Here is a 26,067-nt window from a genome sequence, read left to right on the forward strand (position 1 = left end):
CTGCCAGAAGGGAGTTACAATAATCAATGTAAGTTGTGATCAAAGCATGGGCATTTTTACCGTCAAGAGTGACAGAGAAGGAGCTCATTTTCTTTAGTTGCGATTTAGTTGCAGGAGTTCAGTTTTTTTGCAATATAATTTTAAAGAGTTCTGCTCCATCTAGGTTTTAATTTCACTGAGGCAAGTTATGAGCTGAGAAAACCCTGATAAAGTTTCACTTTTTTCATTGAAATAGAGGTGAGTATCATTTGCATAATGATATGGCCAAGGGGAAGCGTATAGACACGAAGAGCAAAGGGCCAAGGACAGAGCCCTGAGGAACCCCTTGTGTGACTGGTGCAGAGCTGCATCTGTTGTTGGCGAGACTAACAAACTTTTGCCTGTCAGTCAGATAGGACTTAAAACACTGGAGGGCAATGCCAGAGATACCCATCATGTTCTCCATTCTAGACGGTAGAATGTCATGTCTGACAGTGTCAAATGCTGTACTAAGATCTAACAGAATTAACCTCCTTAGCTTTAGACCAGAGCTGCGAAAACTAAACTGTCCCAAGTGTCACTCGGGCAACTGTACATATACGTCTTGCATAAGCGTTAGAACCGAGAAAAAGTACTGCCATTCTTTGGAGAAATTACGTCTCAGTGTAGGTTTTCACTAATTATGGAATATCTGCACTTTACCCACAATGAAGACTTTGATGAGAATACCCATCCAGCACCCAAACTGAAGAAAATTTGGAAGATATACCAGGCCAGTGTAGCAAAATTTCAGAGCCTTTACTTTCCGGACTGTTGTGTCAGCATTGATTTAAAGTCTCATGGCTTATAAGGGCAGACTGTTAGGAATACAGTACATCGTGTCAGAAAGAGCAAGATCTGGTATAAACTTTTACGAGCTTTGTGAATCTAAAACGGAATACGTTTGGAACTCTGTACACAGTGAAAAGGACAATGTTTGATCAGAAAAACAATCAGTACAGCATTGCTACGTCATCGGTGCTGACTTTGATAGATGCTCTGCTGGATCACGGTTACTATGTAACCATGGACAATTTTTATACTTTACCAGAGCTATTTGACATCTTGCTGCAAAGAAAGACTGATGCATAGGGAACAGTGCCTTCCAACCATCGTGGCATGCCTGAAGACTGAAGACAGAGATAAATTACAGCGAAGTGCACTAGTAGCTTGGCAAAAGGGTAAAGTGCTTGCTCTGAAATGTAAAGACAAGAAAGATGTTTGTCTTCTTAGCATTGTACATAATGCAGCTACACTCACTGTACAGGTAAAAGTTAACAAGCAGGTTATGAAGCCTTGTGCTGTGGTCAATACAATTGCATGATGTGCAGATGAAGAATTGACTTTCTATCCCGTTTATGCAAAGGCAACAAAAGAAATACTACAAAAAGATGTTTTGCTGGAAAGCTGCATTTGGAATGCATTCATCTTATACAAACAAAATGCTGGTGAAACTGTATCTCATGCAAACTTTACATACAGGCTTGTAGAACAAGTCATTACAGTATATCCACTGTGCACATTACCGCTAAAGAGATGCAGTCGACCCAGTATTTTATTGATTTATATACCTCCAACAGAAAATAAACAGAATCCAACTCGTACCTGTGCAGTGTGCTGTTCAAAAACTGATAAATCTGGAAAGAACATAGGAAAAGAAACACGCTATTATTGTCCTGACTGTGACATTGGAATGTGTCTTTTGCCGTGCTTTAAGATTAGACCACACAAAAGACTCATTTTGAGATTATATACTGTTTTCGTATCTTTGGCATGTATTATTATTACTGTTATTTTTTTGTTATTATTGTTCAGTTCATATTTTTATTCATCATTGCCATTATTATTTGAATCATTATTATATATTTGAGATTTAATACAAATGTAATTTTTCATGCCAAAAAAATGCAATGCTTTTTACATGTTTTTTTTAATAAAATGCAACAATCATTGGTTACCCAAAGCAGAGAAGTTTCACAGCTGTGCTGCGCCCTGCAACCAGATCGAAAGGGTTCAATCGAATTATTAGAAGATAAGTAATTGGTGAATTGACAGGCTACAGTATGCTCAAGAACTTTTCACAGAAAAGTTAAGTGGGAAATAGGCCGAAAATTGTTAAGACTATTAACATTAAGACTAGAGTTTTTTAACATTGGGCTTACAGAAGCAATTTTCAAAGTGGTTGGCACAAAGCCAGTGTCAAAGGATGTATTTATTATTCTTGTAAGAGTCGGGATTATGGCATGAAAACAGGATTTAAGTGTGGTGATGACAGGGTCCAGTACACATGTAGTGTTCCTCATCTTACAAAGCAGGTCATTAGCAAATGTAGATGTGACTGGTGAAAATTTATAAAAAGAGCTGGATGAAGTGGCAAGACAGGGAAAGAATATAAATGGATGATGAATTTGTTAGTAAAATTATTTAGATCTTTAATGATTTTGCGGAAAAGGTGGAGGAATTTTTTCACTGACTTCGGTAGAGGAGGTAATTGGGCCAGATGCAGGTTGAAATAGTTTATTAACCTAAGGGTTTTGTTCTCTGTAGTTATCATGGCCAATTTCTATTATTTTGCAATAATGTGTGTTCTTGGCTGCAGTTCGTGCTCACTGTAAGCCCTTTGATGGTCAGAGAAAGGCTGGAAATGCACAGTGAGGCCAGTCTTACGTGACATTATCACAAGGCGTCAGCCAGCTGCTTTCATAGACTGTAATTCTGATTTGTACCATGGAGATGACTGCTTAAAGGAAAGCATCTTATGCTTTAAAAGGAGCTGTTTATCCTAGTGCTGTGTTATAGTGATCAACAAAACTATCTAGCGTTGATGGAATAGGTGAAGACAGAAAAAGATCAGAAACAGAGCTAGCAAGGATAGAGGGACATATATTTTTAAGGTTTCTGAAAAAAAAATGAAGTTGACAGGTAAGAGGACAGAGAGGCAATGAGAAAGTGAAAAGTTCTGCTTTATGATCAGAGAGTCCTAAATCACTGCTATAAGTGTTGCTGACAGATAAGACAGATGTGCAGATCAGGTCCAATATACAGGTATGACCACCAGAGTGAACAGGAAGAATCAACATGTTGCACCAAGTCAAAACAGTCCAGTAAGGATAGGAATTTATTTCTCGGCTTACATATGGTAATGTCAATATTGATGTTGAAATTGCCAAGAAGAATGACTCTCTGCAAAAGGGAACTTAAGTGGGTAAATAATTCAGTAAAATTAGATTAAAAAAATACGCATTGTATTTTGGAGGACGATAGAGAACAATAAGCAAGACAGAAATTAATTTCGTTATTAGCTTAAGAGCCAGACACTCGAAAGACAATGGGCAGTCAATTGGGATTCTTTTGATGTTTAGTTCCGTTTTAACAACTCTTTGGATTGAGCTGCGAGGCTCTGTGAAGTAAATGTGTCCGGATGATGTCACATCCATGAGAAACATAAAATCGTTTGTTTTTTTGCCTTTTTTCTGTTAGGCATGGCAAGTCAAGGTTGGAGTCTGTAATGAATTCTGACAGCACCAGCATTTTGCCATTAAGAGATCTTGAGTTAAACAATGCAATATTAGCTGACAAGGGTTCATTGTGGGCAGATCCATGATCAGAGTTATTTTTAACAAATTGCAGATTTAGCACAGTAACACTTATTTCCAAAGCCATGAATAGGACAGCGTATTCCTGAACAAATGCTGCCATTGAACTTTTCACTCACAGCTTGGCAGTGGTGACGACCTAACCCGCGATGTAAATATTTCAGGTGCCACATAATACCAGTGTCTTTTAGGACTTTCCAGTCTGACCATTTGCTCTGGACAAACTGTTTAATACCAAGGAGTTTGTCATGAGAGTATTTTGGCATAGTACAGGCTGTGAATCCAGTCAAGGCAACGTCCATAAAGTCTATAAAAATAAATCAAAATCAGTACAGTTCGAGTCAGATGCATCCAGGAACTATATATACAATAAAAAAGCGAAAAAGTGTAAGAAGTGCAAATTTCAATGAAATGTGTTGTTAACAGTGTGGTTAATGGGGAGGAGCAGCAGCAAGATGCGTGCACCAGTGTCCCCTCCCAAGGTAACTCTGGTAATAGGTAGTAGCAAAGGAGAGAATTTAAAAAAAATAAATAAATATTTTGGTCTCGTCCGTTACGGGAGATGAACGTCTGAAGCGGAGCTCCATTAGAAGCGGCTTTATTTTTTCTCTTATTTCTTATTATCCCTAGGTATCCTGTATTTACCCAACCCAAGGAGTTTCTAATACAGTATATAAACATGAGTAACAAGAAAGGGGGTCAGAAAGAAACTGAAAAGAAACCTAAAGCTACATCCAAGTCTAGACAGGCATCAAGTCCAAATGCAAGGTACGGCCTTTCGGAGACTGACCTGGAACAGTCGGGCAAAAGCACAGACTTCCCAGGACCCCACTCCACTGCGTCACCTCCAGTCGAGAGCAAAAATGGGAGCGAAGGTGCAAGTGATGCAGGTCACGATAGCTCGCCGATTCCAGAAGATCAATTGAAACTGGAGATGGCCTGGCAGTCCGTGCTTTCATCTACTCCTCGTGAGCCAGAAGCATCGGCTGTAATGGGGATTGCCACTTCACCCGCAGAGCACGAAAGCCAAAATGATCTGTCCAAACTGAAATGAATGATCGCAACAGTAGCCACGGCCATAAATGAGCTCAAGAATGACATTCAGAAAAATATAAAGAAAGCGAGAAGATAAACGAGAAACTGCGGCTGGAGCTGCAAGAGCGGCGGCAGGATAATAAAGACCAGTAAAAATGTATATATAATCGCTTTGATGCAGCCTTTAAAGGTATGTTGGGGAAAATTGAGGAACACATTCAGGAAAATGCATCCAAACTGAGAGCACTTGCTGATCAGCTGGAAGACGTTAAGCAGACATTTACAACTTGAATTGAAACAGCTGAACATTTGGCACCTACCGCCGATGGAAAAGCTACAGCTGCGAATTCCGAATGCAAAAAATTCGGAGACAGACTTGCAGCTCTGGCAGATGGATGCAGAAAGAATAATATTAGAATCGAAAGTCTACCTGAAAATCGTGAAAGTCCAAACCCAGTGAAACTCGTAGCTGAACTATTCTCAAAAATAATTGGAGAGGACTTTAAATCAGATACAGAGATAGCGGCAGCTTATCGCATACATGGATCAAATACCTCTAAACCTAGGACTCTAATTGTTCGTTTCGAGAGATTACAATTTAAGCTTAATGTAATCACTTCTCAGACAGAAACAGATTATAATTTGAAAATAACCACATTCATATTTTCCCCTATTTCTCACCCTCAATAGCTGCTAAACATGCCACTTTTTACACCATTAAACTGAGGTTAAGGAAAGCCGATATCAGATGCAACCTCTTGTATCCTTCCAAACTGACAGTGGATATTCAAGACAAATATTACATCATTCTCCACTGCGGAGGAAGCAGAAAAGGAGTTAAGAAAGCTGATCCCGACACTTTTTTGAAATACAATAGTGAGTCGCATCCTGTCATGGCATGGCAAAGACGATATTACCGGCTGTCTGATCCACTTGCAACAATACGGGTACCATAATTATACATCCTTTTCTCATCTTGGGCATTTTCTGTTTATGTTTTAATTACAATTATACGTGTATGTGTGGAAGAAATTAAAGTAGGTTTTTTTTGTTCTACTCTAAAGGAGACTGTTTAACATCATACCCTTGGTTTATTATTGTTGCTATTATTGCATTAGGGTTTACTATGCTTATCCAAGGCCTCTTATTAACACCACTAGGGGGCTGCGCCCCCTGCTCGCTTCGCTCGCTAACCCCTGGTGTTGGGTAACCCAAAATACATTGATGTATGTATGAGATATATTGGAGTGTAAAGGTGTAGATGACGAACAAAGGAAGTAAAGAACCCATAGCATGGCACATTAGAAAGATTTATTGGAATATTTCTTTATACACAACATTTGTAGTAAAGATGGTGTGTTGTCCTTGAATGAGTTTTCCTTGGTATGGAGTATCTACAACTTTAACTTTAATGTCAGATGAACGCCGAACTCTTGAGAAAGCTACATAAAGTTGTCCATGTCCAAGTACAGGCTCAGAGAGGTATATACCAACTCTGTCCATGGTCTGTCCTTTGGATTTGTTGATTGTCATGGCAAATGCAGGTTTAATGGGAAATTGGCGTCGTTTAAGTGTAAAAGGTAATTCCAGGTCAGAACTTGGAAGGTCAACTGTAGGAATCAAAACAGTATTGTTAGAATGTGATCCTGTAAGTACTTTTGTAGACTTAGCTAATGGGTGACTGTTTATGACTTCAGCGACGTTTCTCATTATCAGCTCTGCGTTCATTAATTGTATTCAGGCGAGCTCGTTTCTGTATGTCTGTCAGTTGAGATGTTTCGTTTTGGAGCCATGACTCCTTTGGTTGCGTTGTTTGAGAATCGCGTTGTAGGCGCCTGCGTTCATTGTTTTTATCCAGGCGGGGTCGTCTTTGTAGCCCCGTTAGTCAAGCTCTTTCTTTTTGGAGCCGTGCCTGCTTTGCTTGCGGCATTTCAGACACGCGTTGTAGGCACCTGAGTTCATTGATTTTATCCATGCGGGCTCGTTTGTGTATCTCCGTCAGTTGTGGTCTTTCGTTTTGAACCATGCCTGCTTTGCTTCCACAGTTTCACATGCACGTTGTAGGCGTCTATGTTCATTGTATTTGTCCATACGGGCTCGTTTCTGTAGCTCCGTTAGTCGAGCTGTTTGGTTTTGGAGCCAAGACAGTTTTGCTTCCGCAGTTTCAGACGCGTGTTGTAGGCGCCCACGTTTAATGATTTTATCCATGCGGGCTCGTTTTTGTAGCTCCGTCAGTTGAGCTGGATCGTTTTGGAGCCGTGACCGTGACTCCATTAGTTATCCGTTGTCTACCGTTAGTAATATGGATAATTGCACTTACTGTTAATACGGAGCGTTTTCTGTGGTTGTACTGTTAATAATGCATCACTTTAATGTGATTCACATATGCTATATGGTTTGGACGTGTGTGGATGCCGAATGTTTAATACGGAGAGTTCATTTATTCTTATTACCTGGACCATGCTGTGTAGTGTGGACGTTTAGTTCAGAAGCGCGTTGTAGGCGCCTGCGCCTTTCATACTTTCTCGCGCCTTCCGTACTATCTTTGTGGACCTTTGCGGACTCCGTAGTGTCTTCCGTTTGACTCTGGGGTGCAGTGCAGAATCCTCTTTTCTGTGTGGTGTTAGTTGAGCTATTTCGTTTTTGAGCCATGACTCCTTCGTTAGTTGAGCTCTTTCGTTTTTGAGCCGTGACTCCTTCGTTCAGGGTGGATCAGACTTCGCTTGTGGTTTATGTGACGCGCACTGTAGGCGCCTGCGCACTTTGTCTCCTGCGTCCATCGCCATGTACCTGGGTCCGTGCCTTCCGGTTTACCATTCTCGGTTAGTAATATGGATTCCCTGTGTTTACTATCTTAATATTTCAAGACTGTTGAAGATTAAGATACTTTATTAATCCCAAGGAGAAATTCATTATATTTTATGCATATAGTATTTAGGCTTTATTGGCAATAGATATCTCTACTTTTTAATCCTCAAATGCCGCTGCTGGGGGGGCATGTTTTGTTTTGGACATGCTCTGTCTCTAGGTATGTCAGAGGACTGGGACTTTGTGAAGTGGGGTCCAGCCTTACGTGGGGAGGCAAAATGGGGGGGGTGGGGGGATAAGGGGGGAGAGAAACAGAGCAAGCTATATCGAATTTATCCTGTTAATCCTTATAATTACTAGGGGGCTCTGCCCCCTGCTCGCTTCGCTTGCCAACCCCTGTGTTTTGGTTTACCGGATATACAATACAATTTATTTTTTGTATAGCCCAAAATCACACAAGAAGTGCTGCAATGGGCTTTAACAGGACCTGCCTCTTGACAGCCCCCCAACCTTGACCCTCTAAGAAGACCAGAAAAAACTCCCAAAAAAAACCCTTGTAGGAAAAAAAATGGAAGAAACCTAGGGAAAGGCAGTTCAAAGAGAGACCCCTTTCCAGGTAGGTTGGGCGTGCAGTGGGTGTGAAAAAGAAGGGGGTCAATACAATACAATACAATACAATACATAGAACAGAATAAATCCTCAATACAGTATAAAAATAAAAATTCTAGAAGTACGGAGTAGAATTTCACATTAGATGATATCACATAATATGATTTGGATTTGTTTTAAGTCCTGGAGACCTCATTCATCAAGATGCTCCCCCATTTTGCTATTCCACATCTGAAATAGCGCTAATCCGATGAAAGGACCCCTCATTCCCACGTCCCCATTCATCAGGGATGACTTTACCTTAGGCAGGCACTCTACAATTACATATGAGTTATTTTCACTTTTACTTTAAAAACTTTTGTAAAAACAATACTTGTTTCTTTATTTCCTGCCCCGCGCGAGGTTACATCTTTCTTCCCAGACGTATAATACTGCTCATGTTGTGAAGGGTGTTGTGGCTGAACGTACGCTAAGGATATGCCTTTGGATCATTTGCTGTCTTTTTGCTGCTTGCTAGTTGCCTCTTCTGCCTGTCGCATGTCGTTGTTTTAAGAGCTCAGAGCACATGATGCTTGCCTGCCAAAAGCAATCCAACAACTGCTAGCTTAGAGGTCTGTTGACTTGTTTTAAATGATGGCTCACAGCCTGGTCTCACATGACGTTGTAAAAGCAATACCTGTCTTTTATTACTGGCCCCGGGCGTGGTTGAATTCTTTCTTGCAGCATGTATAATGCTGCTCGCGTTCGGTTGGGATAGCTGCTGTCATGCTGCCCTTCGATCTTTTTAAAGCCTGTACAGCCGCTGTCCTTTTTGCTACGGCCCTGGGACAATCTCTTGGCACTAAGTCTCATGTTTATGGTCCCCGCGAGACGCACTGTGGCAAGACTCCTTGGTCTCAGGGTCTTTAAAATGTCTTTCGAGATTATCACATATCGTAGCCTTCCATTTGCTTTCCATTCCAGGATTTTCTTTTATATATAGAGAGATAATTTCCAATGTAACAATAGGCTGCATGGCAATAAGTCAAGTCAAGTCAAGTTGGGGAGCATGCACTGATACATTGCGTTGCTGCACCCACTACCCGGCAAAACAACTCAGGATCCCGGTTTGCAACCCCCAGGCAGTCCCGCCCTCCGGAAATGACCCTCTATCTGCCGCAGCCAGGTGTTACGTGGGCAACCCCTTGGCCTGGTCCAGCTACTCGGGTCCCCAACAATGAGGATCTTACGAGCCGGATCACCCTCTGAAAAACGCACCACACGGCTGTAGAGCCGTAACTGACGCTCCCTCACAATGCAGGTATAGTGCCTCATTCGGACTCCATGAGCAACCGCTCATTCGACACAAAGTCAAACCAACGGTACCCAAGGATTTTCCGGAGAGACACAGTACCAAAAGAGTCCAGTCGACGTCTCAGGTCACTGGATAGTGTCCATGTCTCGCAACCATATAGCAAAACAGGAAACACCAGGACTCTAAAGACTTTTTTTTTTTTTTTTTTGCATAGATATCGGGAGTGCCACACACCCCTTTCCAGCGACCTCATGACCCCCAATGCTCTCCCAATCCGTCTACTGCCTTCACAGGAAGAGTCACCAGACATATGAATGTCACTGCCAAGGTAAGTAAACCTCTCAACACGGTCAACACTCTCTCCGCAAACAGACACACTGCTGATGGCTGTGCCCAAGAGGTCATTAAAGGCCTGGATCTTGGTTTTTATTCAGGACACTCGCAAGCCCAGACACTCAGACTCCTCACTCAGTCTCTTGAGTGTCCAGATCAGAGCCTCCATTCACTCCGCGAACATCATCCGCAAAGTCAAGATCTGTGAATCTTTCTTGCCCAACACCCAGTCCATACAAGCATTTGAACAGAGTAGGAGCAAGAACACACCCCTGATGAACCCCAGAATCAACTAGGAAAAATGCAGAGGTCCTGCCTCCACTTTGCACAGCACACACAGTCCCAGTGTACAGGCCAGCCATGATATTCAGCAACCTCGAGAGGATCCCGCAAACCCTCAGGATGTCCCACAGGGCACCTCGATCAACTGAGTCAAACGCTTTGCAAAAATCGACAAAGGCTGCAAAGAAACTCTGCCGATATTCGCGTTTGCGCTCCATGAGAACCCTCAGTGCCAGGATGCGGTAGATGGTAGACTTCTTAGCCGTAAAACCAGACTGTTCTGGTCGCTGGTAGGTGAGCAAGTGATCACGGATCCTATTGAGGACAACCCTAGCAAGGACCTTACCCGGCACTGAGAGCAGTGTTATCCCCCTGTAGTTGCTGCAATCCAGGCGATCACCCTTTCCTTTACAGATAGGGACGACAAGTCCCATTTTCCAGTCACTTTGGATGATGCCAGTCTCCCAAATGGAAGCAATGATTGCTTGCAATGTCAAGAGGACTGCCTTACCACCAGCCTGGAGAAGTTCACCCCAGATACCACAGATCCGGGCAGCCTTTCTCCCCCTCAGCTGGTTCACCACCTGTGCAATCTCGGTGAGATTGGGTGGTTTACAGCTAATTGGAGGATCAGCCTCAAGAACCATGGACCCAGAGATATCCAACGTCCTAGCTGGAGGATTAGCTTTGAACAACTGCTCAAAGTAGCCAGCCCAGCGGGTCACAACTGCAGTGTCATCCGTAAGGACCGTTCCATCAGCTGCCCTGACTGCGACTCTTCGAGGAACAGATTCAGATGTGCGTAATGCTTCGATTCTCGTGGGAAAATTAGAAATTAAGGTTAAAGCTGTCTCACTTCCAGACTAGAAAATGACATCAAAAATTCAGAATCAATGTTTCCATGATGGGACAGTTAACATTGTGAGCTGGAATTTTAAAGGCTTGAATCACAAATTAAAGAGAAAGTATTCTCTCACCTAACAGGTCTAAATGCTAAAACAGTATTTTTACAGAAGACCCACTTACTAAGCAAGGATCAGTTCCTGCTGCAAACAGACTGGACTGGCCAAATGTTCCATTCCAGCATTACAAAGGAAACTAGAGGTATGGGAATTCTCATACATAGAACAGTCTCATTTGTAGCATCAAATGTAGTATCTGATCCTGAAGGGAGATTTGTGATTGTCATGGGCAATTTATTTAACTGTAAAGTGATTTTGATAAATGTTTATGCACCCAATATCGATGATAGGGAGTTCATGCAAAATGTATTTACATCCATTCCCAATGTTAACACTCATAAAATTATAATGGCTAGGCACTTTAATTGTGTTTTAAATCCACTCTTAGATAGATGTCATCACCCCTGTGACAGGAAACCTAACACTGCAAAGACAATTACAGTTTTTAACTGACCACAACTTATAAGACTCCTGGAGGTTTCTAAACACAAACTCAAGAACATATTCCTTCTACTCACCAGTGCATCATTGCTACTCAAGAATTATTTCTTTATAGATAATAATTTCTTGCCTACGATTAAATCTTCCAAGTACAACGCTATTGTTATTTCCGACCATGCCCCTCTGATCTTGGAGCTAAAATCATTATGCCCCACATACTCGTCTTGCAGATGGCATCTTAACCCACTTCTATTAGCAGATGAGAACTGTACAGAATTTATATCAAAACAAATCAGTTTTTTTCTAGAGACAAATACATCCTCAGAGGTCTCTGCTGGAATACTCTGGGGAAACTCTAAAGGGCTTCTTAAGAGGACAGATTATTTCATATCTTTTCCCACAGAAATAAATTAGAAACCAAGAAGGTATCAGAGCTAACCAGTAAAATCACTAGAATAGATCAAGAACATGCCAGTTCTCCAAGTGAGGCTCTTCATAGGAAAAGGCAGGGTCTGCATTCAGCAGCTCAACCTCTTAAAAACTAAAACTGAACAACTCATTTTTAAATCAAGACATCTACTATGTCTTACTATGAACATGGAGAGAACGCTAATAAGCTCTTAGCTCAACAAATCCATAAGCAAGAAGTTCACAATACAATCCCAGCAATCACCAACACGAACATAGATAAAATCATTGACCAAAAAAAATATAATGCACACATTTAGAGACTACTACAAGTCCTTATATTTTACGGAGTTTAAAGAAGACAACACACAATCTAATGCATTTCTGGATGCATTACAGATACCACAAATAGATACTCTTAGTGCAGAGGAATTGGATAAACCTCTGGCGGTATCAGAATTACTAGATGTTATAAAGTCACTTCAGAATGGGAAAGCAACAGGCCCTGAATGCTTCCCTGTTGAACTTTATAAGAAATTCTCCACTCCGCTAGCTCCCCTCTTATTAGCAATATTTACAGAAGCTAGAGACAATCAAATTCTACCCCAATTTTGTCACCAAGCATTAATCACTGTCTTTCCTAAACAAAATAAGGACTTATTACAATGTGCATCATACAGACCAGTTTCACTTCTGAATAGTGATGTCCTAGCTAGAAGGATGGAGAAAGTGCAGCCTTCAGTAATATCACAAGATCAAACTGGATTTATTAAAGGCCGACATTTAGCTTCCAGTCTTCGACGCCTGTTTAATGTAATATATTCACCAGCAAAGTCAAACACCCCAGAGATATTATTATTGTTGGATGCAGACAAAGCATTTGATATGATTGAATGGAACTACCTTTTCATTACATTAGAGAAGTTTCGGTTTGGCCCAAACATTTGTGCATGGATCAAACTACCGTATACCAATTCAGAAGCTTCAGTTTGTATTAACATTTGTTCAGACTACTTTAAACTAGAACGTTGTATCAGACAAGGATGCCCCTTGTCACCACTGCTATTTGCAGTCGCCATTGAACCACTGGCAGTTCACTGTCGAAATGCTTATCAGATAAAGGGGATTATCAGAGAAGGACTTGAACAGAAAATTTCTTTATATGCAGATGACATGGTACTGTATATATCAGACCCACAAAATACTCTGCCTGCAGTTTTAACAGCACTTACAGAATTTCAAAAGATCTGTGGTCTCAGAATTAATTTGAATAAAAGTGTGCTCTTTCCAGTGAATTCTCAAGCATAAAATGTTAGATTGGACACTTTCCCTTTTATCATTGCGGATCAGTTTAAATACCTAGGGGTAAATATCACAAGTAAACATAAAGCACTTCATCAACAAAATTTCGCTGTTTGTATGGAAAAAATTAAGCAAGACTTGCATAGATGGTCAACCCTTCATCTCACTCTAGCTGGAAGAATTAACGTTGTTAAGATGAATAACCTTCCTAAGTTTCTTTTTTTATTTCAAAACATTCCAATATTCATCATTAAATCATCTTTTAAGCAATTAGATTCAACCATAACCTCATTTATTTGTAACTTAAAACATCCACATATTCAAAGAGTGACCCTACAAAGACCTAAGGCAGAAGGTGGCATGGCTTTACTCAACTTTCAGTTTTATTACTGGGCATCAAACATACAAGCTATAAAAACCTGGACACAATTAGATGAACAGACACAGGCTTGGTGCGCAATAGAAATAACATCCTGCAGTACTTCTTTATATTCCCTGCTTTGCGCCCCTATTAATGCAAATTATCGCCGATATACTAATAACCCAATTGCGCTTCACTCACTCAGAATATGGAACCAATGTAGAAAGCATTTTAAGATGGAGAATCTTTTATTTGTGGCAGCTCTGCATGAGAACCACCTTTTTCAACCCTCACAAACATATGCAGTTTTTAATATCTGGAAAAAATTTGGGATTAAATTACTTAGAGATCTTTATATAGACAGCATCTTTGCATCCTATGAACAATTACATTCCAAATTTATCTTTCCAGCAACACATTTCTTTCACTACCTTCAAATTAGAAACTTGGTTAAACAGTAACTGCCCAATTTTCCTCAACTCAAAATTAGATATCGAGCACATCTGTCTTAAAACTGTCCAAAATGTTTCCAGGGCAAGATCCAACCTGCAAACAGTGCAATCAAGTTCCAGCCTCACTGAGTCGCATGTTTTGGGCCTGCACCAAATTCTGGACAAAAATTTTTAAGTGCCTTTCAGACAGCCTTGGTGTCAGAATTCCTTCTAACCCATTAACAGCTGTGTTTGGTGTTCTTCCAGATGGGCTTAAAGTGGAGAAGGACAAACAAACTGTGATTGCCTTTATTACACTATTGGGACGCAGACTTATTTTGCTAAACTGGAAGAATCCTAACTCTCCTCTTTTAAATCAGTGGGTAACTGATGTTTTATTTTATTTGAAATTAGAAAAAAATCTAATTCTCACTTAGTGGATCTGTGCAGAACTTTTTCAAAACCTGGCAGGATCTAATCAATAACATTTTAGAATAAGCTCTTAAAGCACTGAGGAAGCAGATTCTCTTCTCATTTCTTTTTCTTCTCCATTTATCTTTATCCGCCTATTAAACTCATCAATTTATTTATTCTTAGTAGCTTTAAGTTTTACTCCGTTGGCCATGCTCTCTTTCTCAGTGGTGGGGGTTGATTTTGTTTTCAATCCTATTTTTTGTAAAAACTGATCTATTTGTATGGAATGTTTGCAATAAAATCAATAAAATAAAAAAAAAACAGTGCCATTGTGAAAAATGCTGCACATCCTCTCTCTGACACACTAACCCTGAGTGCTTTCAGCCAATGAATTATGCAGCAGACGTGTGTCAAGAAACACTACTGGAGCTGCTTTATGCTGCTTCACTGTGGCTGTGACTGCCAAGTCAAAAATTTTCTTTTAACATTTTCTTTCTTTTTAGTAACTCTGGTATGTGTTCATAATATGTGTACATACAGTGCATCCGGAAAGTATTCACAGCGCATCACGTTTTCCACATTTTATTATGTTACAGCTTTATTCCAAAATGGATTAAATTCATTTTTTTCCTCAATTCTCCACACAACACCCCATAATGACAACGTAAAAAAAGTTTACTTGAGGTTTTTGCAAATTTATTAAAAATTTAAAAACTGAGAAATCACATGTACATGAGTATTCACAGCCTTTGCTCAATACTTTGTCAATGCACCTTTGGCAGCAATTACAGCCTCAAGTCTTTTTGAATATGATGCCACAAGCTTGGCATGCCTATCCTTGGCCAGTTTCGCCCATTCCTCTTTGCAGCACCTCTCAAGCTCCATCAGGTTAGATAGGAAGCGTCGGTGCACAGCCATTTTAAGATCTCTCCAGAGATTCAAGTCTGGGCTCTGGCTGGGCCACTCAAGGACATTCACAGAGTTGTCCTGAAGCCACTCCTTTGATATCTTGGCTGTGTGCTTAGGGTCGTTGTCCTAATGAAAGAAGAACCGTCGCCCCAGTCTGAGGTCAAGAGCACTCTGGAGCAGGTTTTCATCCAGGATGTCTCTGTACATTGCTGCAGTCATCTTTCCCTTTATCCTTTGACTAGTCTCCCAGTCCCTGCCGCTGAAAAACATCCCCACAGCATGATGCTGCCACTACCATGCTTCACTGTAGGGATGGTATTGGCCTGGTGATGAGCGGTGCCTGGTTTCCTCTAAACGTGATGCCTGGCAATTCACATCAAAGAGTTCAATCTTTGTCTCATCAGACCAGAGAATTTTCTTTCTCATGGTCTGAGAGTCCTTCAGGTGCCTTTTGGCAAACTCCAGGCGGGCTGCCATGTGCCTTTTACTAAGGAGTGGCTTCCGTCTGGCCACTCTACCATACAGGCCTGATTGGTGGATTGATGCAGAGATGGTTGTCCTTCCGGAAGGTTCTCCTCTATCCACAGAGGACCTCTGGAGCTCTGACAGAGTGACCATTAGGTTCTTGGTCACCTCCCTGACTAAGGCCCTTCTCCCCGATCGCTCAGTTTAGATGGCTGTCTAGCTCTAGGAAGAGTCCTAGTGGTTTAGAACTTCTTCCACTTACGGATGATGGAGGCCACTGTGCTCATTGGGACCTTCAAAGCAGCAGAATTTTTTCTGTAACCTTCCCCAGATTTGTGCCTCGAGACAATCCTGTCTCGGAGGTCTACAGACAATTCCTTTGACTTCATGCTTGGTTTGTGCTCTTTTGACATGAACTGTCAACTGTGGGACCTCATATAGACAGGTGTGTGCCTTTCCAAATCATGTCCAATCAACTGAATTTACCACAGGTGGACTCCAATTAAGCTGCAGAAACATCTCAAGGATGATCAGGGGAAACAGGATGCACCTGAGCTCAATTTTGAGCTTCATGGCAAAGGCTGTGAATACTTATGTACATGTGCTTTCTCAATTTTTTATTTTTAATAAATTTGCAAAAATCTCAAGTAAACTTTTTTGACGTTGTCATAATGGGGTGTTGTGTGTAGAATTCTGAGGGAAAAAAAATGAATTTAATCCATTTTGGAATAAGGCTGTAACATAACAAAATGTGGAAAAAGTGATGCGCTGTGAATACTTTTCGGATGCACTGTATATATACACACACGTTTTTTTATATACATATTATAATATATAGTGATGGAAACCCGGGCATCAGCAAGCCCAAAATCCCCAACACAAATACACAAGCACAGTCCCGGATTCAAATAAAGGTTGATTTACTAACCAAATCCTCTCAAATACGTCACCACAAGCACAAAACAACAAGTTTTTTCTCAATAATTTTCTCAGCACTGCACTGCCTTAGTCATATCTCTTGAATTAATGAAAGCTTTAGAAAATTTCTTTAAACACTTTTTTTTTGGAGTCCCAACATACTGAATCTTTTAAATGAGGTCCATGAGACATGTATTTAATGCCTTTGTACCATAATTCAGGATAGGTTTCCCTGGTTGGAATTTCAGCACAGACAAAATGATCTACATCATCAGGAGTTAATAATGGTATTTTGTAAAGTAAACCAATAAATGCATGTGGGGGTTATGCAGATAAATTTTGTGTAAAGTGCGATACTTTTGGAAGTATGGATTTGTATCCATTATTGGCTGTAGAAATTCTAATATGTCCAATCGTTTAACTCTTTCGATTCTATTTTGCATCGCTTATCCGTGATCATAAATTTAAAATTTATAAGAGATGAGAGAACAGAAAATGAGTCTGTCAAAAGTATTCAAACAAATGAGGTGAGAGTACTGTGTGCAACGTTGTATATCGTTGAGAAGAGGGTGTGACTTGAAAAAATCTCAAGGCCAAGGTCTCAACTCGCGGGACTTGAAATTATATATACAGGTCTTTAGGAACTTCTGTACAACAGCAAATTTCCTCCTCTGGAAAATATGGGCTCTTCCATGCATACCTTGTAGTATTCACACTGAATTGATACACAAGCAAGCATATCAACTGAATGAGTTACAGAAGAAAGTCCCATGAGGAAGGCTTTTATTTTGTACACTGTTATTTTAATGAGGTTAAAGTGAAATTAACTTCTATTAATATTTTTATTTTCCACAAAAGCTTTTTTACTTACTTTGTGAACACCTCTGCCAAGGTCTTCTCCATAGTTTGTTCCAAGAATTTCAAAGTATATATTTGGATTCACACCATTGTCATTAAATTCCAGAAGACTGGTTAATCCACTAACACCACCCTACAAGCAAACAGAGAACACATTGCAGTACCTCATTAGTTATTATCTTACAGTAGTATTGCCCTGTGCATTTTCTTTCACCTGATAAAGAAAATAGATATCAAATGAAATAAGCAAGTGAATAAAAAATTTGTAATAGTTACACATTTTGGAGGTCTATCATTTCCATACAAGAGAATAATAGATATGACCACATAATGTAATAAAGCCTTAATTATCATGTATATTTCAATCACACATTGACTGCATCTATTTTTTTTAATCATATTGAAAAAGTAATCCAAGTAATGCACAACTATAGACAACCACTCTGTTCCAAGATTGGCTCCTTGGCTAACTACCAGGCAATGCGGGATTACCAGTATCAACAAATCTGTATTTCATAGATCAAAATAAAGGAAATTAATTCTTTGAGATGATTAAATCATAGTTTATAGGTGAAAGTGAAACACTCATTAAAAAAAGAACTAGATTTACAAGGACAAGCAAAACTGAAGTGAATGGGTATAGGTGGGAGAGTATGAAGTACAATTCTATCAAGTGTACCATTATTTCTCTATAGCCTAGCAGCAAAAACATTTGAAAGACACAGCTTTTCATCCAGGGGTGAATGCTAGACTAGTACATAGTGTAAATTCCTTATAATTTTAAACATTTCTTTTGTTAAAGTCAGTAAAGTGTAATAGTTAAGACAGTAGACTTCAAAAACAAAGTTGCTAGTTGAGGACTTACTCCCAGTTCACTGTGTTTTTAAGAGCAAGTCACTTATTCTAGCAAATGTAAGAATATTGTAAAAATATCCAAGTAACCAGTTGTAATGTATTCTGCTGCTGGGTTAATATTCTTAATTAACTTTTATCATAATATAATGTTAAAATTAGTTACCCATTGCCTCAGTAGTGCAAATAGCAATAGACATATATAAATAAATACAGAAATAAAATTAGGCAAAACTAATTAACATAGAATAAAAGTAAGGTCCGATGACCAGGGAGGACAGGGGAAAAAACTCCAGATGGCTGGAGAAAAATAACAAAATCTGCAGGGGTTCCTCTAGGCATTCTAATTAACATAAATGATCTCAATTAGTCCTTATGGTTTTCAGGCTCCACATAGAAGAATTAGACAATGATGGTCATCTGGTCCTCTGGCCTTCAATCCATCAATGTAAGGACAACATGGTGCTTTGATCAGGTGGTGGTGGCGCAGATCACCAAGAGCACTATGATTGGATAATTGGTGATTTCAAATTGGCTCATCTTTGACTCTGAGTTTGGATTAATTTCTGCATTTTGCCCTGTGCTGCCAGAACAGACTCCAGTTCACCGTGCCCATGAATTTGATTAAGTGTGACTGAGAATATTATATTTAAAAGCAACAATTTCAAAACTAACTATCACAATACAGTGGAACCTCGGTTCACGAAAGTCTCGGTACACGTACAAATTGGTTTACGACCAAAAAGTTTGCCAAACTTTTGCCTCGGTTCACGACCACACACTCGGTATATGAACAAGCCAGTTTCCCTTTCGGTTTGTACATGTTCAGTCTCTCCCTGTGCATTTCCTGTGCAGCGAGCAAGAGAGAGAGAGCGAGAAAGTGCGACACACACACACACACACACACACACACACAGCGCGCGAGAGAGAGCACACACACAGGCAGCGCGAGAGAGACAGACGCACACACACACAGGCAGCGCGAGAGAGACGCGCGCACACACACAGGCAGCGCGCGAGAGAGAGAGAGAGAGACGCACACACACAGACAGCGCGAGAGAGACGCGCACACATATATATATGTAGATTTTTTCTTTGTCCAGTCACATAAGAGAGCTGTAGTGTTTATGCCCATTTTTATTGAGAAAACTAGTATTATTCCAATGTCCAACAAAATAAGGTATGTGTGAAAGAGTAGCCCAGGAGCACTTCTGTTATAGTGAAGTACTATTATGCAAAACAATAACAAGCTCTGAAAATAATTTTAAACTCAAAGAACAACAACCAGTCCACAGATAAATAATTTGTATACTCTGTATCAGAAGTCCTAATGTTCTGTCCTGTAGGAGCCCAGTAGATGCAGGTTTTTCTTTCAACCCAGTTTCTTAATTGTTTGCTCATATTTGAAATTGTTGTTTAATTCTGTAACTAGTTGGTGCTTTCATTCTTTCATGACAAGTGACTTTTATATTGTAAATGTTTAATCTTAGAATATTCTCCAAATTATATGTGGACTGGAGCAGATACTTTCAGTCCTTAAGGTGTTGTCCTCATTTTCCTTTCAAATCTTCTGCTAAAACAAATACTGCACGATGAATACACACAGTTGTAAAAGGGACCAACTTAAATGCTGAGCTGCTGATGAGACAATGATGAGCTCCTTTGTCATTTAAATCCCATGGATAATTGGCAGCAGGTTAAGAAAACAAGCAAATTAAAAACAGTAAATACTGCTATTTAAGGCAAAAAAGCCACTTAGGCTTAACAAGCTAAGTACCTAAGACTGAAGCACAAAATTCTGCTTATCCAATAATTTATTCCTACTAGACCAAACTTGAGGACTTTTACCATGTATGCCCCTGACTCATCTAGAAAATTAAAATACTCATATAAGGTTACCATTAACAGACTATACTTATGATAATTTTTATCCATCATCTATGGAAAAATGTATTCTTAAAATTGGTAATCTCTACGTATTAGAAAAGTATAAACATATGAGAAAAGTTGACTCTATATTTTACTAAGCATTAAGATGTAAGAATTAGGAAAAAAAAGCTTATGCCTACATATTTTTTTATTATTCTATAAGAATTACAAACCAACAATAGTTCATTAAGCCAAAGGTTAGGCATGCAGGAGAGCTGGAGAAAGATGGGCCCCTCACATAGAGAGGGAATGTGAACTCTTTGGCTGTAAATAATAGCAAGTAGCAAGCAACAAGCTAGTAAGGAGTAAGAATAGGCCTTATCAAACAGAAATGGTGCACAGAGAGGGTTTTTGAAACCCCCTCAGTTAAGAAATATTGGTAGAATTAATTAGAGGCAAGATTAGAGCAGTGAAATGATAGGAGTCAGATGAGGATGAATAATAGCTTGTATGATAAGAATTGTAATAAATGTAAAAGATGCCTACTCACTCATTCCCATCTTAAGTGAGTTTGTATGTGTATCATACAATAAATCTTGATTCTGCTGCCTGTCTTGAGACTCCCAAGTGTCTTCTTTGGGGCTGAGGGTTCTCGTGCTGCCTAATCTGCTTCAACTGATTTTTGGTGAGCCCAACGCGATAGAAAAAGGCCGAGTGCTGATCCGAAGGTTGGGATGAGGGTCTAGCAACAAACACAAGATGGTAGCCACCCAAAAGAGGTAAGTGATTTTTTTTTTCACTGTAAAAATGTTTGTGTTGGTTCCATAGAGATCTCAGCCCTCCAACAGAGAAGTACCCTTTCTAAAAAGTTCAGTATAGTGCAGAGCAGGGGACTGGCATGTAGAATTAAGGTAAAGCCGGCTGTGAACTGCTGTGAAATCATGTGACTGACTGTGAGTGTGTGCATGCATGTTTTACAGCTTTAGAGAGACTGATGGATACTGCTCTGCCCCAGGTGGGACAGGGGACTGAATTGGTCAGTGTAAGATCTATGGTTAAATGCTCCACTGTGATGACAGTAGGAATCCAGAGTGTAGACAAAAAATTCCAGGAGTATAGCTCTTACTGAGTCAGGGTTACTTTCCTGGCGATTGTGCTTGGGCTATCTGGGTGCAGGAGGCTGCACAAGCAGTTGCCAGGTCTAAGCCAATCGTGCAAGCTAGCTGGTGAAGGAAGCTGCACAAGGAGTGCCAAGATTGAGCAGATCATGCAAGCTAGCTAGGTGCAAGAGGCTGCACAAAAGAGTTGCTGAGTTTGGACCGGCCCTGTAAGAAGTTACCAGAGGGGTATCCAGATCACCTTCCAAGTGAATTTTGCTTGAGCTGGCTGGTGCAGGAGGCTGCACAAGGAGGTGCCAAACTTGGGCCGATTGTACGAGAAAGTGCAGGTTGAGGTATGCTAAAACACTGTATAGTGCTAAAGGAACCTCTGTCCTTTTACCTGTAAAGTACATCAGTGGGAGAACTGACTCCAGATGAAGACCTGTTGTTACTGCCTTGGATTAGAGACAGGGCTTTGAACGCAGGTGAAACTCCTGTAAGATCCGCTCTCATTCCGTCAATAGTAGTACGGTCTGGAGGGGAGGGTATCAAGGCAGGTGGAGTGAATGAATAGATATAGGGCAAGAATAGCTTAAGGAAGGGTTTATTTAAAAGAAAGCTTAGAGAGGTTGAGCGCAATATGTGAATGAGTTAGTGTGAGAGAAAGATAGCATTAGAGCAGGGGTCTCCAACACGTTGCTCACAAGCTATCAGTAGCTCGCAACCCCTTTCCAAGTAGCTCACCAAAGGGTTAATGAATCCTACATAAATTTGAAAACTTGATTAGTCAAATTAGGGTTGGGCAATCTTTCCAAAAAATCACATCACGATCCTTTGAACACAAAATCACAATCCACAATCTGAATTGCAATCTATCTTTTCAATGTGGCATACACTTAAGAGAATATCTGGACTCAAACTCATCAAGACCTAAGTAACACTTTATTTTAAATATCAAACAAAGTTGAATTCAATTGTTCTCTTGTTCGCAAACTAAGTGGAGTTAAGGAACATGCCCTGAAGCTGACGAGTAAGTGAGGACGGCCCCTCCCCTCGGCCCGCTGCGTGCTTCTCGGATTTGCGCAAATAAATCGGTACTGCAAGCGAGCTACAATACATAGCATGATGAGAAAAATCACAAAATCAACTGGAATGTTCAAGCAAATTATAGAAAAAAACCCGATCTAAATCCATTAAGTAGTTCTCTTGTGAAAAGCGGACAGACACACAGACAGACAGACAGAGATTGGATTTTATATATTATATATTAGTAAACCTTCAAAATAATTTGCAGTTAAAGTCTCAACAGCATTCTCAGCATTTCTGGAGCTTAGTAGAGCCAGATAACTATAAGAATCTTCACCAAGCAGCTCTGAAAATGTCTGCTTTGTTTGGGTCTACATACCTCTGTGAGTCTGCCTTTTCTGACATGAATGTCATGGAATCAACGTTCAGAACAAGACTGACAGATGAACATTGACTCCATAAGAGTGAACCTATGCGACTACACTCCACCATACACCTCTCTTGTTGACTCCATGCAGTGCCAGTCATCTCACTAACTAAAAAACACATCACACATGCAACTGGACATGTGAATACTCTTGTGAAGTGAAACAGTGACATGTAACAAAATGACAAAGGAATAAGTAATATCTGTGTATTTGTAATTGCATTGTTTTGTCAGCATTTATGTTTTAATTCAATAGTGTGAGATACACGAGAAAATGCATACAGACATACAAAATGCACTTGCAGGTGAACTGAATATTTTTTATGTTTTAATGCAAAATGTGAGTTGTGGATACCAAAATTTTGTAAATGTTTAGGCAAAACAAGCTTATTCAGTTTGTTTGGGTTGAAATAAGCTATGAGAATAAACATTAGAAGACATGAGTAACTCTCGGCCATTTTCATTTTGTAAAAGTAGCTGTCAGGGGGAAAAAGGTTGGAGACCCCTGCATTAGAGTAACTGACAGAAAGCGTAGGGAAGCTTAGGCAAGAATTGCGCTAGTATAGTAGCTTTACAAAGATAGATAGGTGAGTATAGGATAGAATAGGGGTTATGGTGTATGCGAGGAAACGGTGACTAATTGACTGCATGTAAATTCTGCGCAGGTGTAAATATAAGCTTTCCATGTAGGGTTGAGTATACATATATTGCGTTATAGGCTTAAATAAAATATAATTTTGTGCAAGCAGTTGCCAGTGTAGCCCTGTTAGTGAGCATGAACTGATGGCGTAGGGTTTTAGGTTAATAACACTAAAATTACAAAAGCACCTAGGTGAAGTGTAGGCATACACACATATATTTTAAATACCCCATCCCCAAAAAAGAAATGAGTGAGTGACTGCATGAGCTCCACTATCTCTCAGTGGTAGTAAAATAAGACCCAGCATTGGAGACAAGTGTGAATGTGAATGAGCTCTGGGTCCCAAGAAGTCAGTAACGAGAAACGAAATAAAGTAATTAAGCACATAACGAGTGTGAGTAGCGATTCTGTAATCAAACACCTTTTATAGAGACACATTGAGAAATTTTCAACTTAGACATTATTGCTGTCAGGAGGTATAGCAATTACTGTAGAAACATAAAAGCCAAACCACTTCAAATAAGATGAGTACAAATTGTAAAAATCATATATATAGAAGAAAGAAAAATAGCAATTGAGAAGTTTGAGTAGAGCGGATAAAACTGATATTGTAACCGGAGTGCATTTAGAAGAGATAGGTGTGTGCTGATTGCTCGCAGTCAGTATACGAACGATCAGAGAGAGAATACACTGCAAAAAGTATCTGCAAAAACCTTAAGAAAGAAAAAAAAAAAAAACTTGAACGTGTGTTGTTTTGTTTGTATTCAGGAAGGGTCTGTCAAAAGGTTAAAAAAGTTTACTTGACAAGATTTCTTGAAGTGGATTTAATGTTGTGAACAAATGTTGGAGTGATGGGAACAAGCTGAGATGACCAGCAAAGTGAGGACCAGGGAGCTCTAGCAGAAAAACAAAAAGAAATCATACACTCTGCTGACCTGTGCTCCGGAGGCAGGTGCTGCAGAACAACATTTAGTGATGGCACCAGTGTTATCTCCTCCCCCGACTCATGGCCCAGCAGTCGCCAGACCATCCCCGGTGGCCTTGGCTTCGGCCCCTGTTAATATTTATGTCCAGCAGCTGAACTGGGGGAAGGGCCAGTAGAAAAACAAGAAAGATGGAACTTTCAATCCATCACGAGGACCACCTGGTGTGTGTTCAGGGTCTGGCCAGTCAGGGTATAAGTGGAGAAATTGTAAAGTGAACTCAAGACAACAAAGTAATAATCAGTCAGCTCAGAGTAATCCGAATCGTCAGTTTAAATTCCAGCTAAACCCAAGTCAGTTAAATTGGGGTGTCAACAGCAGGCTGTTCCAGGGCCAGCCAACACATGGCTGGGATTTAATCAGGACATCTAGGGGTGCCCAGGGAATCCTACTGGGGAAGGCCAATATCCAGTATTGATAGGAAACTCAGATGCTGAACCAGTAATGACAATTGAAATCGAAGGAAAGAGCGGTGTTGTGATGATAGACACTGGAGTCATTTACACTGGTATAAAGAAAAACGATGCAATGCACCTTCCCATGTCTGGCAAGCATGTTAAGATGGTAGGATTCTCGGCTCAAACACAGTTAATTCCTTTGATGGCTCCAGTAACTCTTTGTGCACAAGGCGCAATATCTAGAATTCCCGTCTCTGACCACTCGCCTTTGAATCTGCTAGGGAGAGATGCATTGTGAAAACTGAACGTGACCATTTGGTGCACCCTGGATAGGGTATGTATTACTCCAAATGGTGGTCAGACACAAATGACAATTCAAGCTATTGCATTTATCTATTTATCTAATAGGGGACACACCACCTTATTCTATCAGCCAAGCTGTAGCTGACCTCTGGAAAGTGTGGGGATTGTTTATTGAGTCTAGATTGCCAAAGGCTATGTAACCCACTTTAAAGTTGCTTACTAGGTAAGAGTGAAACCTGGAAGCAAACTGCCTTGAAAATTCAGTTTCCACTAAAACCAGAGGTCACAGAAGGAATTTACAGCACAATAACAGGCTTATTGCAGGCAGGAGTGCTAAAAGAAACACAGAGCATTTGTAACATGCTCCCCGTTCTGAAAGCTGACAGATCAAAGTGAGGTTATTGCATGACCTAAGAGCTGTAAATGAAATAGTGCAAGATTGGCCAGCAGACGTCCCTAACCCCCACACATTGCTCACAAATATTCCAGAGACTGTAAAATATTTTCTGTCACTGACCTATGTGCAGCTTTTTTCAGCATTCATTACCTGAAGCATGCCAGCCACTGTTTGCCTTTACAGAAGAAAACAATGCACTTACACAAGAATGCTTCAAGGCATCAAACATTCACTGCACATCTTCAACCAAGTTCTTAAAACTGACCTGGAAGATTTAATTTTAGTTTTTCATCCAGTACGTGGATGATCTATTTCTCTGCTTATTAATGCTAAACCAATGACTGTGGGTCAAATGATGACCTACTTGGAAACGACTGGATTTAGTTCACACTTGATTTTGGAATATGATTTAAAAACAGCTACCCTGAGAAACACAATGAAGGCTGCAGTGTGTCTGAGTGTGTGAGGTTGTGTATTTTGGAAACTACTATAGTGCAATATGGCCGACAATGGGAAGTGAAGGTTCAAGGTTGCATATTCTTTGTGTTGTGTTGGTGTATTCTCTGTGCCTGCATAGCTTTCTTTGGAATGCTTTCCTGCTGTGGTATCGTACTGTGGTTTCTCGATA

At 40.2% G+C, this 26,067-nt stretch overlaps 1 protein-coding gene across 2 annotated transcripts in view; it reads right to left on the reverse strand.

Annotated features, from left to right (window-relative positions):
• Positions 1 to 26,067, reverse strand: part of grid2 (glutamate receptor, ionotropic, delta 2) — a 2,355,570-nt gene that overhangs the window by 424,225 nt on the left and 1,905,278 nt on the right. For both annotated transcript variants that reach the window (XM_028802162.2, XM_051927734.1), the window contains exon 8: positions 17,458 to 17,577. In XM_028802162.2, the coding sequence (XP_028657995.1) occupies positions 17,458 to 17,577 (120 nt within the window). The remainder of the gene's footprint in view (positions 1 to 17,457; positions 17,578 to 26,067) is intronic.

This window comes from Erpetoichthys calabaricus, chromosome 5 (genome assembly GCF_900747795.2).
Source record: "Erpetoichthys calabaricus chromosome 5, fErpCal1.3, whole genome shotgun sequence".
NCBI classification, from domain to species: domain Eukaryota; kingdom Metazoa; phylum Chordata; class Cladistia; order Polypteriformes; family Polypteridae; genus Erpetoichthys; species Erpetoichthys calabaricus.